The 17,400-nt window shown below is 31.9% G+C and overlaps 4 protein-coding genes across 6 annotated transcripts; 2 read left to right on the plus strand and 2 right to left on the minus strand.

Annotated features, from left to right (window-relative positions):
* Positions 1-1,389: 1,389 nt before the first annotated feature.
* Positions 1,390-6,042, minus strand: LOC108906429 (forkhead box protein N2). 2 transcript variants are annotated; one of them, XM_018709666.1, is made up of 5 exons: positions 5,967-6,042; positions 3,398-3,606; positions 2,847-3,292; positions 2,325-2,767; positions 1,390-2,217 (listed from the first exon to the last, which is right to left on the minus strand). In XM_018709666.1, exons 2-5 carry the CDS (start codon positions 3,603-3,605, stop codon positions 1,884-1,886), a joined length of 1,431 nt encoding a protein of 476 aa, XP_018565182.1. In that variant the 5' UTR covers position 3,606; positions 5,967-6,042; the 3' UTR covers positions 1,390-1,883. The 2 variants fall into 2 exon arrangements, with proteins under 2 accessions (XP_018565182.1, XP_018565181.1); XM_018709665.1 differs by having other exon boundaries at positions 3,374-3,606.
* A 1,518-nt stretch (positions 6,043-7,560) lies between these two features.
* LOC108906402 (protein-L-isoaspartate(D-aspartate) O-methyltransferase) lies at positions 7,561-10,582 on the plus strand. Of its 2 annotated transcripts, none has more exons than XM_018709630.1 (5): positions 7,561-7,649; positions 7,706-7,817; positions 7,889-8,144; positions 8,268-8,478; positions 8,617-10,582. In XM_018709630.1, the coding sequence occupies exons 2-5, from the start codon at positions 7,709-7,711 to the stop codon at positions 8,776-8,778; spliced, it is 738 nt and encodes a 245-aa protein (XP_018565146.1). In that variant the 5' UTR covers positions 7,561-7,649; positions 7,706-7,708; the 3' UTR covers positions 8,779-10,582. The 2 variants fall into 2 exon arrangements, with proteins under 2 accessions (XP_018565146.1, XP_018565147.1); XM_018709631.1 differs by having other exon boundaries at positions 7,718-7,817.
* Positions 10,583-12,204: 1,622 nt separating this feature from the next.
* LOC108906412 (tumor suppressor candidate 3) lies at positions 12,205-13,688 on the minus strand. The gene is made up of 6 exons (XM_018709647.1): positions 13,549-13,688; positions 13,204-13,494; positions 13,014-13,154; positions 12,669-12,960; positions 12,384-12,549; positions 12,205-12,330 (listed from the first exon to the last, which is right to left on the minus strand). The coding sequence occupies exons 1-6, from the start codon at positions 13,627-13,629 to the stop codon at positions 12,315-12,317; spliced, it is 987 nt and encodes a 328-aa protein (XP_018565163.1). The 5' UTR covers positions 13,630-13,688; the 3' UTR covers positions 12,205-12,314.
* Positions 13,689-13,952: 264 nt separating this feature from the next.
* Positions 13,953-16,820, plus strand: LOC108906468 (non-structural maintenance of chromosomes element 3 homolog). The gene is made up of 4 exons (XM_018709733.1): positions 13,953-14,473; positions 14,530-14,719; positions 14,775-14,989; positions 16,647-16,820. Exons 1-4 carry the CDS (start codon positions 14,177-14,179, stop codon positions 16,737-16,739), a joined length of 795 nt encoding a protein of 264 aa, XP_018565249.1. The 5' UTR covers positions 13,953-14,176; the 3' UTR covers positions 16,740-16,820.
* The last annotated feature ends 580 nt before the right edge of the window (positions 16,821-17,400 follow it).

A 17,400-nucleotide genomic window follows, 5' to 3' on the forward strand; every position in this document is an offset into this window, starting at 1 on the left:
AAAATTATTATAAATAAATAAATATTTGGTGATGCACCCGAACACGATTAAATTTATATACAAACAAAGACTACTAACAGTTATAGCCAGCTTTACACTTAAGATGGATAAAGGAATACATTTTCAGTCTAATTTGTATTTTTAAGCAAAGTACGATTTAGATATTGTCTAATTACTTATTTGTGGCATCGATTCATTAAGTTTTTTACTCGAAAAATAATTTTTTTTATGACTATTTGAAAAAATAATGCAATCACTTATTGCAGTTTTTAACTAACGATATGGTAGAAAACTACTACTTTAATATTAGTAGGTCACCGATACCAGTTATTTTTCAGTTTAATTGTGAACAATCATATAAATCTTAATGCACGATATTTCTGGTTAGGCAAACTTATTTATAATTGTTTGTTTAAAATTTTTTTTTCAGAATGGCAGAAATATCACTTAAATTTAAAAACTTTATTTTTGGTTAGAATTTTATAGTAACATTTGAATTTAAGGTCTTGATGTTTTCGGTGACATATCGACCTCATCGCCTGAAGGAAAACAGTAACATTTTAAACCTCTTAGCAGCAATTTATCTGATGTTTTTTTTTAGACTCCAAAATTCTGAAAGCGTAACAATCTCCTGGTTTTTCTACGCTCTAATATCGCAAATATATCGGGCATTTAAAAAGATCACAAACAAGGATTGGTATTCACAAACAGAATATTACATGCGTAATCAAGATTTACACACGTAAAAATAAATGACAGGAGACTCATGGAACATCAAGACCACTGAACACAAAATATGGTAACATCGAAATCATCTGCTATCGAAATAAATGAAATAGACCCCGGAGTTTGGAAATCGATATTAAGAAAACGTTGGGGCAAAAAAATTTGAAATTTGGACCATATATATAGCCTCACTATTACTCTATTGTGTGCTAAAATTCCAGTTAGTTTCGTTATCCCAATTTTTAGTTATTAATGAAAATGTTGAAAAAATCACGTTTTCTGCCTACAAAATTGGTACCTCTCACTTTAACTCGTCGTAATTTTTTTATTAATTGATAAAAAAAAATTCCAAACTTTTTCAGATTGTTGTTTACAATTATTTACTACCTGTGTCAGTTTTTCATTTTTTTAAAGAACGCAATATTTACGAAGATAGCACTCCCTCCTGTTTTGCTTAAAAATAAAAAAAATAAAAGCTTTTGAGACAAATGACCTTCACAGTACTAAAGACAATAGTTCAAGTTATCGTCAGTAAAAATTTGGAATTTTTTTATTGATTAAACAATTTTGAGAATGTCACGTGAGGTCGTCATAACCACAAAGCTTCTTTGGAACATACATGTACGGTGTGCGTTAATGTTCGCAGAAGTCCACAAGCCGAACTATTTCTATTTTTTATAAAATTTAAATGAAAATCCTTCTCACGAACGTCAGTTTTTCGGTAATATTGCAAATGCAACCAAACATTTTCAGATTCATTTAAGGCCGTTTGACTTTGAAAATTTATGCTTATGAATATGCTTCAACTATTCTCAATGTCACAAGTCGCCACTGAGTTTTGTATATGGTTAACGACACCTAAACGCAAAAAAATTAAATATTACTAGTATGGAAATTACATAATACTAAATTGTAAAAAGATTAAGGTATGCTCAAAGAAAATAATTAATACCACCTTAAATGTACTAACTATAACTGTTGCAAGATAATAAATAATTTTCAGTCAGTCTAACTCGATAGAAAACAATCCTTATTATAAATAGATGAATTTTTTTATTATGTAAACAAAAACATAAAATATATTAAAGTTATTTTATAACAAGAAGAATAAAAATTCTGTATAGGGAAAAATTTCCTAATTAATTTAAGGCTTTTGATTACCTGTTCTGATTCCTTTCTAACTCACGTCTATGTCTCACCCATTCGTCGCTGTTATTGTTGAAGACAGCCTTCTGACTGTTCTCTTTCCTCTTAGCCCGGAGCAATCTAGGCTTGAACGGAATAGGTTTTTCTTCCGATTCATTTTTGTTGATGTCGCAGTGGGGAGAAAACTTCAGTTTCTTGTTCGCCTCGTCGCCGTGACAAAGCGAATTGTTACGTTTCCTAGTCGTTATACCCGCTAGGTTAAGTAGAGTTTCTGCCCCTTCTTTGATTTTCCTCTCTTCGTCGTCTTCGAAATCGATTTTGCGACAAATGTGGTTCTTCGCCATCCTAAAACACATTTTCTCCTGAAATTTTAATATAACCGTACACTTAATGAAAAATTTCTTATGTTCGCTTAAAGCGTACCCCAAAAAGTACCATACAGTTTACCGTACCTGTCTTCATTGCCCTCCAAAGACCCGTTACTGCCTGGAACGGCATTATCGGCGGCACTATAAGTGTGATCCTGGCTCGGAGAGGTGGTTATGACCTGCCAAGCGCATTTCTCCTTCTTACAACTAACCCTGGGCCCGTTCTTCAAACTTAGCATAACTGCGGCCGCATCGACTGCGTCCAAAGACTCCTCCCGTTCGCATTTTACACTGTTATGGTTATTCATCTCAGTAGCGGCTAATTTCCTAGACAGAAATGGGAATAAGTCTGGGTTTGGTAGGCGGTATATGGAACTTTTATCTGAGACTACCAGTTGGGGTTTGTTGCCGTAATACGAGGAAGACTCCAAGGTAGAGCAGGGATGGAAAGGAGATCTGTTTAGAGCCTGGATTAGATTCGGCTTGTACTGAGGGTCTACCGTCCACAGAGAACCCTTGCCGAGATTCTGAAAAAATATATGTAACGTCGATAAAACAGCAAGGTTGTTCCAACGACTAAATTGTAAACAACTGTAATATACTTACAGGGGCCTTTTCAACCTTTTGGAAACATTTGTTTAGTGAGAGATTGTGGCGGACGCTATTCTTCCAACCGGTCGGGGCATTCTTGAAATAGGGGAAATGCTCCAAAATCCAAGAATATATTTCCTTCACTGGCAGAGCTTTTTGCATGGAATCCTCTATGGCCATAAAAATAAGGCAAGAGAAGGAATATGGCGGTTTGTTGTTTGTATGGACTAACGGGTCATATGGAATATTATGAGGATGTTTTGAGCGTTGGTTATTTCCGTTTTGGTTCTGGCACGGTGATGGGGAATTTACGGATCTACTCGACGAATCACCTGCCGAAACTGACGATTCGTCAATGTAATCGCTTGTGCTCGATCTCTCGTCTACGATACAGTTGTTGTTCTGGTATTTGATTGGAGTTGAATTTATACTGTTCGATGGTGATGGGTTGATATTCATACCTAAAATTGCATTAAATAAACCAGTATTTAAAAAAGAATAGGTTTATTTATAATCAAATCTTAAATTTGTGTAATACTTACAGGAAAACAGATTTATGCTAATACCTTTAAGTAAATCACGTTCATGTAACCAATTTAAACTGGTAAGATCGTCGTCTGGGCTTCTGCTCTGACTCTGGGCTACTGCCAAGAGAATTGATATGGGGGACTGAGCATCTCTCATGGGAGTACCTGCAACAGGACTTCCCGGTACTGACATCTTTGGAGTCAGAATAATTTCTTCCTGAGGGGAAATGGGTCTTTCGGGTGCCATTCTGGAACAACAGAATATTTTCTCTAAGATATTGTCAGGAATTCATATGTACGTATATATAAATGTACATAAGTGAGTAACTTTTTAGGAAAAAAATCAAAACACTCAAAAATAATAAACTAAAAATCAGTTTTTTCTATTTATTTTGCTCTTATACAAGATATTTATCGATATACATCAGTTGTGTATTTCAAAGATTATGAAAAATTTCATATAAAAGTATACAAAATATAAAATCACTAAAAAGGCATGCCATTTACAGGCATGGTTTTATAAAATCTTTGTCAAATTCAGAAATTACTTCCTTACTATTCTGATTATGTAATTGGCTGGTAAGTTAAAGTCGAGGTCGATATATTCCTTTGGGGGTTAAGTTATTTCCTTTTTTTTCAGAAATGCGATTTTGAATATATCTACAAGTAAAATTTAATTTTAACAAGTTTTTGACGCCCTGTACTTAAAAAACAAAAAACGATAGAATCAAGGGTCACTTTTTTTCTATCAATTCCTGAAATATACTTTTTTCAAAACACCCGGTATAATGTCCACTTACTAAACAAACGGTGCACCTGTAAAGTATTACAAATTCCATAAAGGGTTACATACATTTCCATTATTAGTTACTGCCACAGACTTAAAAATATATATTTTATAAGAAGTCTGTGGTTACTGTATTTTTAAATAATTTTATACAGGGCGGCCAAATTCAGCAATTACGACGTCATCGAAGAGTTTTGTAAATGAAAATCGTTCTTTCTATATTATTTTTTAAAAAAAGATATATTCTTTGGATATATTAATTTTTGCTAGCAATAATTACAAACATTACTATTACTTATAGAGAATAACGTATATTCATTCTAGAAAAATCATTAAGTTTAAATGTAGAACAAATGAAGCATCTCCACGGTCATACTTATAAATCCACTCTTTAAATTTACTAAGTACAAGACAGATAAGTGTTTTTCTGATAAAACATATTTCGTCTTATCAGCAGTATATTACGGAATCAAGGATTTTTATAACAATTATACTACAATTAGGTACTAAGTAACTAAAGCGTTAAAGTACCTACATCATTGTATTTTAAGAACTATGTCAATCCTGCACGTTAAAAATTTCAAGATGTACTCATCCTGAAATAGGCACAACATATCTTTGTCGTTTACACTTTGGTTGGAGACGAAATCAAGGTTGTCATAGTTACCGCATTCTAAATGCATCCCTCTAAACTCGTGATTTCGAATATCGCATTTCACGTGCTCGAATGCCTTACAAAGCCGTATGTCGGCGCTTTATCCGTGAAGTCGCAGCGTCATCGTTACCATGGCAACCATATGGAAAAGCTGACGTAATGTACGGTTTACCTTTAGAAATATACACAAGAAATAACAAATTTCTGGAGTTATTTATTTTTAATTATCGCTAAGAATACAACTAAAACGAACCTAGAGCAATATTAAAGATTATATTGTTGTCGCGTATTACTTTTATACCTACGATTACGAAAGTTTTTGTTGATAGTACCAACTTTATAAAATTCCCAGCACATAAGACAGAGAATGCGTACGATACAGAGAAATTAAGAAGACGATTATAAAAAAATGTAAAATTATTAAAACCACTCATATATTTAAACAATTTTTAGACACACACACTTGTTTTACAATAAATACATTACATATTACATAACCGAGATTGATTTATTTCAACAGTAACAACGAAGATATCTATTTGTTACGCACCCCGTAAATTTAAGGAGTATACTTACTTCAAATATCGATACCTTTTAACATTATTAGATACTTTAAGTTACATGAGTAACTAACTTTTATTCACATAAACTTTTGAAAATATACCAGCTTGATAAAAAATATGGAAAGCCCACATGTGACACGCTCTTTTCTCCTAATTTAGAAGTAGATCCCTCTACAACGCAGCTTCATTGTATTGTATTGTAAATCTAATTAAATTATAAAACTGATTTTAAAACTAATAATGGGGTTGCATCGTTTCAGAAAATTATTTGCAAGTAAACAGACGAATACGTGTACAAGTATGGTAATATTACCAAAAATGTTAGGTTATACTTTTCGTTAAAAACTCCAATTTATATTTAATTGTCCTCGAGAGAACTTTTTATTCGCTCAATGTGATTCTATTAATGTAAACTGTGCTAAATAAACTGTGAATTAAATAATATAGGTCAAAGAATCGGCCATTGCAAAATATATACAACGTGAATATGAGCATGCATTTTCTGTTACTCTTTGTCGCAGATTTAATTATATCTCAAAAAAAGTTTTAAGATTTACAAAACCTCATGCAAATTCTGAAGTTCATAAATATATTTAATGTTACCTTATATCTAAAAATCCTTACAAACTACACCAATGTATCACTAAGTTCAAGAGCAAACCATTTTATGCCACCCAAACACATGATATCACTGATTTGTTTGAAGCCATGATTCCATATCTGCATTCAATTTTTTCGCGCCATTTAAAATAGGTACATTGCAATGCAATTTTTTTTAAATTTTCATTCTTATATTCCTGGAAACTGAAACACATTAATTTATGCATCTAGATACCTACGTTTTTTTATTAACTTGAATTTATTTATTTTTTATTGTATCAGTATAATAAAATATAATAATTACCTACGTGGGAGGTATACAAGATTTACATTTTGAAATTGACTTTTATTTATTTAATTACTATTGATATTAACATTCGACATGTATTTGTTGTAGGTATGTACGAATGTGAGTAGTTATTAGTTTATCATTTTTTACAAAAATCACTTTTGAAAGAAAAGATGCAATATATTAGTGTAGTTCTTTAGGTAGGTAGATGCTGTATTATTTACTACATAGCTGTAGTACCTTTCAAGTAATTTAATTGTATTTGTTTTGAGTTCAACAACTCCAGTAATACTGGCAAGATAAATGAGTACATAATTATGATAATGATAAAAATCTTTTAGAGTAAGTAAACGTGTAGGTATGAGGTCTTCGCAAATGGTGATCTAAACATACTACAGTATAGTATAAACCTCCAAAGTCATAAAATAAGAATAAGGTGTTTTTCTTCCTCCTTCACTATTTGCCCTATCTATGTCAATTCGTTTTTTTCGCAATTGTAAACACCTTTAGCCACCCCATATTTACTGATAATTATTGTTAACCTGAATTTTTCTCCGAAAATTTATTGCTGGTGAAAGAACACATACTAAAGACAGAATTAGCAACCTTGAAATCTATTTTGCGAATTCAACTTTAGTTTAATTTAGATTTTTAGAGATCACGATGGTTCTCAGACTGCTGTTGCTTCCGATGAGTCATAGAGTCACTTCTTATTCAAATGAATGGGCTCATAATAATATGTAGGTCCTCTAATCGATAGTCTTAGGGCCACAAAACGTAGAAGTCAGGCAAAAATCTGGAGTTCATTGATTTTTTTTGTCTAGGGGCAAAAAGGTTCCTCTTTGCCTAGGACTATACTTCCCTAATATAGGCCTAGTACCTCGGGCACAGAATATCTATATATCAGATTTCTAACCTCGGGGGTCAGCCAGGACAAGAGGAGGTTCCACAAACCGCCTACATTTGTAGTCGGGTTTTACGACGGATGGACACCTTTTCGAGGCTGTCCAGGTAGGACAAAATTGAGATAGTTCGCTTCGGCCCCTCTGTCCAAAATCATTTAGACCACAAACAATGCCATCAAAAACAGCGCGAGTGCTTAATTAAATTTTGCACAGTGGAATGCGCCCAATGCTTGTTTTAATTCATACAAAGAACAAGGAACGTTTCTAGAATGATTCAGTTCAATGTAAATGAGATGAGTTCCTCTGGACAGTGGACTATTCTAGTCACTCGAAAATAAACTTGCCTTTGAATAACCTTGGACCTTGGAAAATTGCCAGTCGATCTATGCAGTCGATTATTTCCACATACTTCTATCTAGAAGTATGTGATTATTTCATGTCGGAGGACCGGGTTATGTTTTGTATTTCCTGCATTTGACACATATTTGACAGGTGAGGTAATTTCGAGGTCATGTCATGTAGTTAAAATAAAATTTTGTTGTGGAAAGTTAATGTTTAAGGTTTACTATTTATTGCTATTTCTTACATTATTCAAACTATCAATAATGGCTTGGCGAAGTCACGGGAAAACAAATGCGGAATTGGTTCGAAATTTGAGAGGTAATAATTACAGGTTAAGTATATTATGAAATACTATGAAGTGATGATTTTTTTTTTTTTTTTTTGGTTAGCCAATGGTATTATTCGAAGCGATGCAGTAGAAAATGCAATGCTAGCCGTAGATAGGGGCAATTATTCAAAAAATAGTCCATACATGGATGCTCCCCAAGGAATTGGATTTGCTGTTACAATAAGTGCACCACATATGCACGCCCATGCTTTGGAACTATTAAAAAATAATTTAATTCACGGAACAAGAGCGTTAGATGTGGGCTCAGGAAGTGGATATCTTACAGCTTGCATGGCGATGATGTTAGGAGAAAAGGGGTATGAAATATTCCACCAACCTCGATTGAAGAGAAGCAGTTTATTTTTAAAGTAGTAAAATAATAAAATTTTACACTTTGTAACTAAGATGAGGATTAACACATTTTGTTTATTTTCTTGCAGTATTGCGGTAGGAATTGATCATATACCAGAATTAGTGGAGGTGTCTAAACAAAACATCCTAAAGGACCATCCAGAACTTCTAGAATCAGGTCGAGTGCAACTTTTTGCTGGAGATGGACGCAAAGGTTATCCCGATTTAGGACCTTATGATGCCATTCATGTTGGTGCTGCAGCACCTACATTACCCCAACCCCTTGTAGATCAGTTAAAGGTTAGTTGTCTCTAATTAAATTAGGTGTCGTAATTGTATTTTAATTATCAATAATTGACGTATAATTATAATCATTGAAAATTTTTTAAACGGTTGCACATTCACTTTAAGTTAATAAAGGACATGATTATATTTCAGGTAGGAGGTAGATTGATAGTACCAGTTGGACCTGCTGGTGGAGATCAACAATTAGAACAAATCGATAAACTGCCCGATGGGACTGTTAGTCGAAAAACCCTTATGGGGGTGGTCTACGTACCCTTAACCGACAAAGAACGACAATGGCCTAGGTTACGTTGACAAGTTTTAGCTGGAATATTATTTAGTATTTCTGCGTTTCTAATTTGTTATAAATATTTTCTCAGTGTGTAATTGGTAAAGTATCAAATTTCGTCCAGTGAGCAATACCTTTCCACTGTAGACCTTTCTAAAAGTAAATCGGAAGTTTACGAAACAAAGAATTTCAATTAAGTTAGGAAATTAAGCATTTTTAATATGTATTGCTTTGTTTGAACATGTGTTTTGGAAGAAAATCGGTATAATTTGACTGCAGACTGAACTCTGCTGCTGACTGCTGTGAACTTTCTTATACCGTTCGCAATCCAATATTTGCAAAAGTGTTTAGGTAGTTTCGTGGTAAAGCAATTTTAATTCTACAGTTGTACCTGAGAGATCGTATAAAACTAAATTAATAACATCAATTAAGCAGCTAATGGACTTGTTTAGTGAAGTTGATAGCTGATTTTATTCACAGTCCCGGTTATTCATGCTATGTTATCGAAGGAATGTCGAGTCACTGGGAAAATACACATTTTCTCTTTCTGTATAACGAGCTAGTCAAAAATATGATAACCTATGTGTTAAAGTATATATTATAATTGTCCCTATGTATAAAATCCAGCAATCGATCTATCTCTATGTACAGTTCGCATCAAAATTACCGCACCATTAAAAATTGACTGACTTCCTCTTTTTTTTTAATTACAAGCTTATTCCATTTCGTAGCGACACTAAGGCAGAAATTTTTATTGAAATTTCAGTTTTCAGCATATGAAGGACGTAAGGGAAGATAAGCACCCTATGTGGTGCCCGTTACGATAGCGAATGTCGACTTGAATCAAACTACGGTCTTATTTTTTCTGATAAAAAAAAAGATTATTGTGAGAAAGTAGATTAATTGTGAAATTAATGTCCATTTTTAATGGTACGTTAATGTATTTATTATGTCGAGTATCAAGTACAAAATTCCTTATGAAACCTACTTCCAGATCTGATTTGACATATGATTGAATATTCAGAAAAATTTCTGGCTTGAATATTCTTTAGTATTGTGATTTAAGTTATTTTATTAATTTTTTTAATGTAATTTATATATAGACTATACCAAATTGGGTGTTCACTGTTGCTTACCTTTTCATAGTATATAAAAACTCGGTAATATGAGACGTCTTATTACCAAAAAACTTGAAAATGGAAATTAGAGAGATATTGCAGAAGTTCATCGTTATTGCCAAACAGCACGTAGTGTCCATTATTTGGAATTAAGAACGATTAAAGGTGTGTCCGAGGTCCGACTGATCCTGAGCTTTATCTAATTTGTGCACAAGTAAAGTCGTGCGCTATCCGCAAAAGGTTATAATTTATCGTGCATTACATCTGCGCATGCTCGAACATCCAAACATTAACGTTATTATGACACGAGATTTGTATATGCAATATCTCTCATTATAGACAGAGAGATTGGTGTCAAAATTCCCCGTGATCGGACTAATGGCCAATTTTGTTTTTAATGTGTTGGTCGTATGTTGAATAACAGGGTTTCAGAGTTTGCTGACATCCCTTGTGGGGCAGGGGTTGGGGGTGCAGGGGTAAATACGAAAATCGCCCCGTGATCAAATTAATGTCAGCAACTCGTAAAATATATTCTAGACCTCGGGGGTGTAAAAAAATGAAAGTTGCTGACAGTTTAGTTGGGCCAGGGGCGTTTAAAATGGGGTAAAATGTACTACTTACCGAGTGCGGGAAATGCGTATATCTCGATTGCTTCTTCCTTATTGTTGTTGTCGTTATTAATATTATTATTATATAAAATTGAATTTTTTATTTTTTTATTTTCCATGATTTTTTAATATTTTAATATTTTGCAAAATAATTGAGTTAAGGTAATTAAAAATTTATATGTTTACAAATAATTACAGAGATATTACGAATTTTAAATTTTTCCTTACATTTAATGTTTTTTCGATAAATAAAAGTATACGGCTTCCGTCAGTTAATTTTAAACATGCAGGGGTGTCGGCAAACTCTGAAACCCTATTATTCAACATACGACCAACACATTAAAAACAAAATTGGCCATTAGTTCAATCACGGGGAATTTTGACACCAATCTCTTGGGCTATTAATTTGACATCTGTTTTAAGCAAACTATTAAAATGAATATCGTTAGTCTTTTTTTTAATTAGGAACTTTTTTAGTATAATTTTTTAATTATTTTTGTATTGTCTTTCTACAGATTCTAGTTCTTAAAAATTAGTATAAAATTCAGTTCATCACAAATTTAGCTGAAACCCAGGTTCTGAATGATTTTTATAAAAAAACTTTTAATAATATACGTCTTTACTAGACTCGTACTATAAACTATAAAAAGTTAACAGTGATAAAAACCTTATTAATTTTGATATACAGGCTGATTCAAAATTCAGTACAAATAATTTAGGGGCATATGTTTGAAGTCAAAATAAGACTTTTTTCCCTATAAATGTGAATTCAAAATAAATTTTAAAATTTTTCACTGTAGTTATAAAATTTCATGTGCATTTAACTCTTCATCAGCCAATGTCCTCGGAAACAGTTGAATTGAGAGATTTCGACCAAGTATACCTTTTTTGCTTAAAATTGATAAGAGAATGAACACACTAATACAAAACGTCAATGCACAGGGTAGCAAAAAAGTTGAGGTCAATTGAATTCGTTGGCGCCCTCTGCAAGCAGCATGAAAAGCAATGACATATTTAAATTTGCCATCCTAAAAACCCCCCGTACTCCAAGTTTTATGCGTACATTCGAATATATTTGAAAATTATTTCTAAAAAATTGAAAAATAAATGTGACACCCTGTGTACCGAGAACTAAGCATTTGTGGACACGTTTATAGGAAAAAAATTCTTATTTTGACCTCAAAAGTACGCCACTAAATTCTATGTACTGAATTTTGAATCACCCTGTACATTGGCATAGGCAATATAATCATATTATTGTAAAAATTTCCCATTTTTAATCTGGAAAACTTAGTATAATAGGCTAATCTCTTCAACTTCCATACTCTTAAATAAATGAGAAATAGACGTTTTAGTTCAATTGATATTAGATAACAGCACATTAGCCCTTTCCTAATTGTATAGGGTAGAAAGCAGTATTTATGTTCTCAGTTCCTATTAGCCATGATTAATTATAATTTTAGCCTAACCGACACTGATATTTGTGGCAGCTTAATGACCTTATTTATGCCATTTATTAATGTTTTGTAAAAGCCATACAAAATTGCTATTAATTGAATTAAATATGTTTATCAGATGTCTTTCTTTTTATTTTTCAGATATCTTCCCCTATATATACAATATTAAGTCAAAAATATTTTATTAAAGCTAAATTTGTACAACTCAGAAAACCTTAATAATTTAAAAACGCTTTGTAATTAGGCAGGCAAACGAAATAAAAATTCACGTCATTTAACAACTTTATTACCAGTACTTGAACACAACGTATTTAAAAAGTTTAAATAAAAGTAATGTAGAAGGATTAACGTCAAGTGTTTCTATGTCCGAAGAAAAGTCCTACTTTAAGAGGAAACTGAAAAATTCAAATTAATGAAAAGCGATTTAGTCGATTAATGTTTACCTTACCTGTAAGGGTAGCCTTGGGTTTTAGTTCTAAAAACGGACAATAAAAGGGAAAAGAACACGGAGACCAAGACGAGGCCAACCACAGCCATGATTTTTCGCTTCTTGGGATCTCCCTTTCCCCTCGCTGCTTCAGTCATAAAGATCATACCCAAAACGATAGCAGCATCTATGAGGTGTTAAGGAAATCTGACAAACACTCGTTTGTTGAAAGGCGCTCATTTTTTAAGTTAACATAAATTCACTAAACTAATATCTAATTATTAACATATTTCGCACAAAGGATACTCAAAACCATAACAATGTAGGTTTCAAAAACAAATTGGCCTTGAGACGAACCATGAATGTAAGCTATCTGCCCATTTTGATTTTTATGTATGAACGGTGGTCCTCGTATATGGTTCCACATTTGTCCAGACGTCATGGCAAAACAGAAAAATAGCGAACCTATTCCCCACATTGTTTTATTGTATAAGAATTCTAAATTGTTTCTACGAAGATATAAGAATGCAGCTATTATTCCAAATAGTATCACTAGGGCAAAAGTACCAGAGTAATTTGGTGGTCGGAATACTCTAATCTAAAATTAATTAAAATTAATAACCTTCTGAGGAAACAATTACCTAATCTTACCTGAATATCAGTTCTCTCTGCTATCCACTTGGCAATAGTTTCAGCTGCAAAGCCGATTCGTTGAATATCCATAGTATCAGCATTCTTCAATTTGCCTTTTGGTGGAAAGTGAATGAAAACTGGGGCAGTATTTAACCGCAACTAAAAATAATGTTTTGAAAATCCTTATACACCGATTTATAATACTTACCATTTGGAAAACATCAGAACCTTCATCGAAATCTACAACTGCAAAAAATAACTTATTCGAATAAGACTGGGAGTATCTAAAGGAGTTGGCTACTATCGTAAATTCATCGCTGGCATGTCTACACACTTGGCATTGTCTCTGTGGAGCCATTGCAGTAAACATTATAACAATGGAATAGTTTCGAGGACTTGATTTTACGAAATCCCGAAATTTATTTGCGTTGAATCTAAGGACAGCTCTTTTATTTGCCATGTCCGTAAGCTGTTGCACTCTTTCTGCCATAGTGTACCCCTTAAAATTTGAAGTGAAATTACACTCAATAAAGTGATTTTATAAAAATAATACCTGTCTCCTTTGCTGTCCATCGACATTACTTAAATTTAGAATACATATACTAATCAGCAATCCACAGAATAGATTCTTCATTTTATTTTAAAGAATTTAACTATAACCTGTCGACCCGGCAACTACTATGAACACGTCAAACAAGAACGTCAAAAATTTTTTAACAGCGGAGCGTATTCCATTTACTACCTTTGCCAGTACAGCGTTTTATTCTATCTGATCTGATCACTATTCAGTGTATTAGAGGCGAGATCAGTGGCATTAGTGCAATGAGCACGGAGACTACACACTCCCTGGGTACTGGGTATGAGGATTGGAAGAAGAAGAAAAAAGTAACCTTTATCTTTAATTTGAATATTGATGTAATCGTAATCATAAATGCATTGTAATGTAATAATTCTAAAAGCATATAATATAAACAATATTTTGTGATATAGGTATACCTCTTAGTTATCAACATATTACAGAATAAATAAATTATTATTACCATAATAATTTTCTATTTTGGTTTTTAAAGAATAAAACAGAAGATATTCTGGATTTAATAAAATAAAGCTTAGAACCTGAAATCTAAATTGGTGAAACATTCAACTGAATATTGTTTTCTCTGATTCATAAATTTGAAAATATGTCACGGAAGTCAAAAAGGTTACAGTCAACATCTTCCAGTCAGAAGAATAATACATTAAGTCAACATTTAAGTCAGAGTCAGAGAAATAGTACATTAACTCAGCAAACGTTGGAAGAAAGCTTTGGAGGACTTAATATAAACGTTGATGATCAAGTTAACAATTTAGTTCGCTATATTGTAAATAGAGCAGGCAGTCATTTAACTTTCAAGCAGAGTGAACTAAAGAAGAATGTTCTCAAAGCAGGGCATCGATATCAAGAAATTATAGAAAAAGTCACAAATATTTTGAAAAATGTAGAACAGTTTTAATAAGTCTATAGATAATTTTATTTATATCTCTTGAATTTTAGGTATATGGTTACAACATGATTGTGTCAGATCCTTCGAGTAATTCTTCCCGAGAGTATATTATAAGTAATGCTTTACCATATATCGACAATCCTGTTGTCAGAAATGAAGATTTGCCTGGAGATGCTCACAAAGTACTCCTTTTGCTTATTTTAAGTCATATTTTTATGTCCAATTCTGTGGTTAGCGACGGTAAGAAATAGAAAAATAAAATGAATACATTTTAATACACATTGTTTATTTTCAGTTTCTCTCTATGCATTTTTGAAATCGCTTAATATTGATACTGAAAGGAGGCACGACATATTTGGTAATGTAAAAGATTATATTCACCACAGTTTGAAGAATAAGAAATATTTGAATATAGAAATGGATCAAATATCCAAAAAAGTCTCGTTTTCTTGGGGAACTAGAGCAGAAAAAGAAATATCAAAACACGAAATATTAAAATTTGTTTGCAAGGTAAGTGGAGTCGTATTACATAAAATTTGTAATAACTTTTTTTTTTTATGGAATTTGAATGTTTATTATAAGAGATAAGGGATATTAGACCCGGGCGGAATACCTTCAGTACAACTCACATCATAAAAGTGTAGGTCCCTAGATCTGGACGAGGTCCGGAACATTTTCAAAATTGCAGAAATGTTTAATTGAATTTTGTACGTTAAAAATGTTTAAATTTATTACAATTACAAACTAGCAATAATTGTTGAAAAAAAGGCAAAATAATCAAGCTTTTTGGATAATTTTTAAAAAATATCTTAACTGCTCTGAGGGCATTCTAATTTTGGTAAAAAAAGCTTTAGAGCAGTATAATAAAACAACACACCAAATTTCATTAAAATCGGTTCGATAGTTTTCGCAAAATAATTTTGAAACAAATTTTGAAGATAAATTTTCCAATTTTCAAAATGTTGCATAGCCTCAAATAAAGCATCTAGATGCTTGAAAATTTTTTCACATAGAAAAGACCGCTCAACCATTCAAATAGTTTTTGAAAAATTGAAATCGGTCGATTAGGACAGCCACAGTAAATTTTTAAATTTCAAGTTTTTATTTTTATTTTTAAACAATTAAATTACATTTCTCAATTTGCAATTTAGTTTCTTTCAAAAATTATAATTTTAAAGTACTCGGAAAGACGCTTCCTTTAAAAAAAAAGTTAAATTCTGTTTATTAGTTCTCGAGATATAAGCGGTCAAAGTTTATCGGTATTTACCGTTAATTTATAAAGAATCTAGCAATAATCTTTGATCCAGTGGCTTCGTTTTTTCGAGTTCTAAGCTGGAAAAAATTTTCATATACATAAGTTATCGGCAACATAGATGTATCAGCGGAAAAGCTGTCATTCGCACGCGCGAAAAGTGACTCAAAACATGAAAAGTGGGGGAGGGGGCTTTCGCTCCGAGACTGAATTCGGAGGTTCAAAATGCTAAGGTACGAAAATGGACCAATTTCGTTCTTTTTTTTTAATCAGATGTCTCGCGAGCCAAGGAATTCGAATATCGCAATGCCAACTGTATAATTTGCATACATTTTGTTATAAACAAAGTTTATTATTTATGCATTAAATATACTATATATTTTACCCTATTATTGCATTTTTTCAATGAAAAAATTTGTTTACGTATATCCTTCAATACTCTGAATATGAATGTATTTAGTTATAATTATCACAATTATTTAAATCATTTTTGTTTAAACAAATTAAAAAAGAATTTATTTGGAAATTAATATTTTTTTTGTTAAATACAGATAAAATTAAGATAAAATAGTACTTTAAAATTATAAATTTTGAAAAAACTAAATTGCAAATTGATAAATGTAATCTAATTATTTAAAAATAGAAAAGTGTTAACTTTAAAAATTTACTGTAGCCGTCCTAATCAACCGATTCCAATTTTTCAACAACCATTTGAAAGGTTGAGCGGTCTTTTCTATGTGAAAAAATTTTGAAGTTATAGATGCTTTATTTGAGGCTGTGCAACATTTTGAAAATTCGAAAAAATTCTATAGATCCGCCCTGGTCTATATAGCAAGTAGAAGATATTGACGTAGTAGAAAAACAGATGTAATTAGGTTGGATGTTGGAATGTACATGCTTCATAATATTTTGTAGATGTACAACGACAGATTACCAAATAGTTGGATAAACCAATTTAAAGTAGCTGAAGAGCAGGGTTATGAAAATGACAAGGAGATCATCGAATAATTTCTATCAGAATTTCTTTAAACCTACAAATTAAGTTGTAGTTAAGCATTTTTTATTTTATCAATAAATTTCATATTTATACATTACTTTTTATTACATTTGTATAACCACTTACATCTACAAATAATTATTACTTATTTGAAAGGATTTGGCCAAATATATCTTTTAGGACTTGGTTTCATGTAATACATTCATTTTAAAAAACTATTAAGGCAAGATTTATTGTTTCATAAAGTTCTAACAAAACAACAAAAGCAAAATGATTGTTTTTTTTTGTCATCAAAAATGACAAGCTTGTAGATGATTTTTTAATGGTAGATAGAATGAATCAATAATCAAAACTGTTAAAACTGCAAAACAATGCTTAAAATTACTAATAAAATTGTTGAAACTTATTGAGAACTTCTGGAAATGTGTTTGACTTACATATTACATACAAACAGGTGAGTAGTGACTGTAAATGGTATATACAGTGTTGCCAGATGGAAATTTCTGTCAACAGTAGGAATGTAGCCAAAAAAACAGGAGATTTCTTTTTTCAACAGGAGATTTTAATAAATATATTTTTTAATAGAGGAACACAAGTACATGCACAAAATATATAAATGAAGGAGTTCGTTTAATAGTTTTCAACTACATCGCTACGTCACGTGATTTGACA

This window comes from Anoplophora glabripennis, unplaced genomic scaffold, assembly GCF_000390285.2.
Source record: "Anoplophora glabripennis isolate ALB-LARVAE unplaced genomic scaffold, Agla_2.0 scaffold47, whole genome shotgun sequence".
Lineage (NCBI taxonomy): Eukaryota > Metazoa > Arthropoda > Insecta > Coleoptera > Cerambycidae > Anoplophora > Anoplophora glabripennis.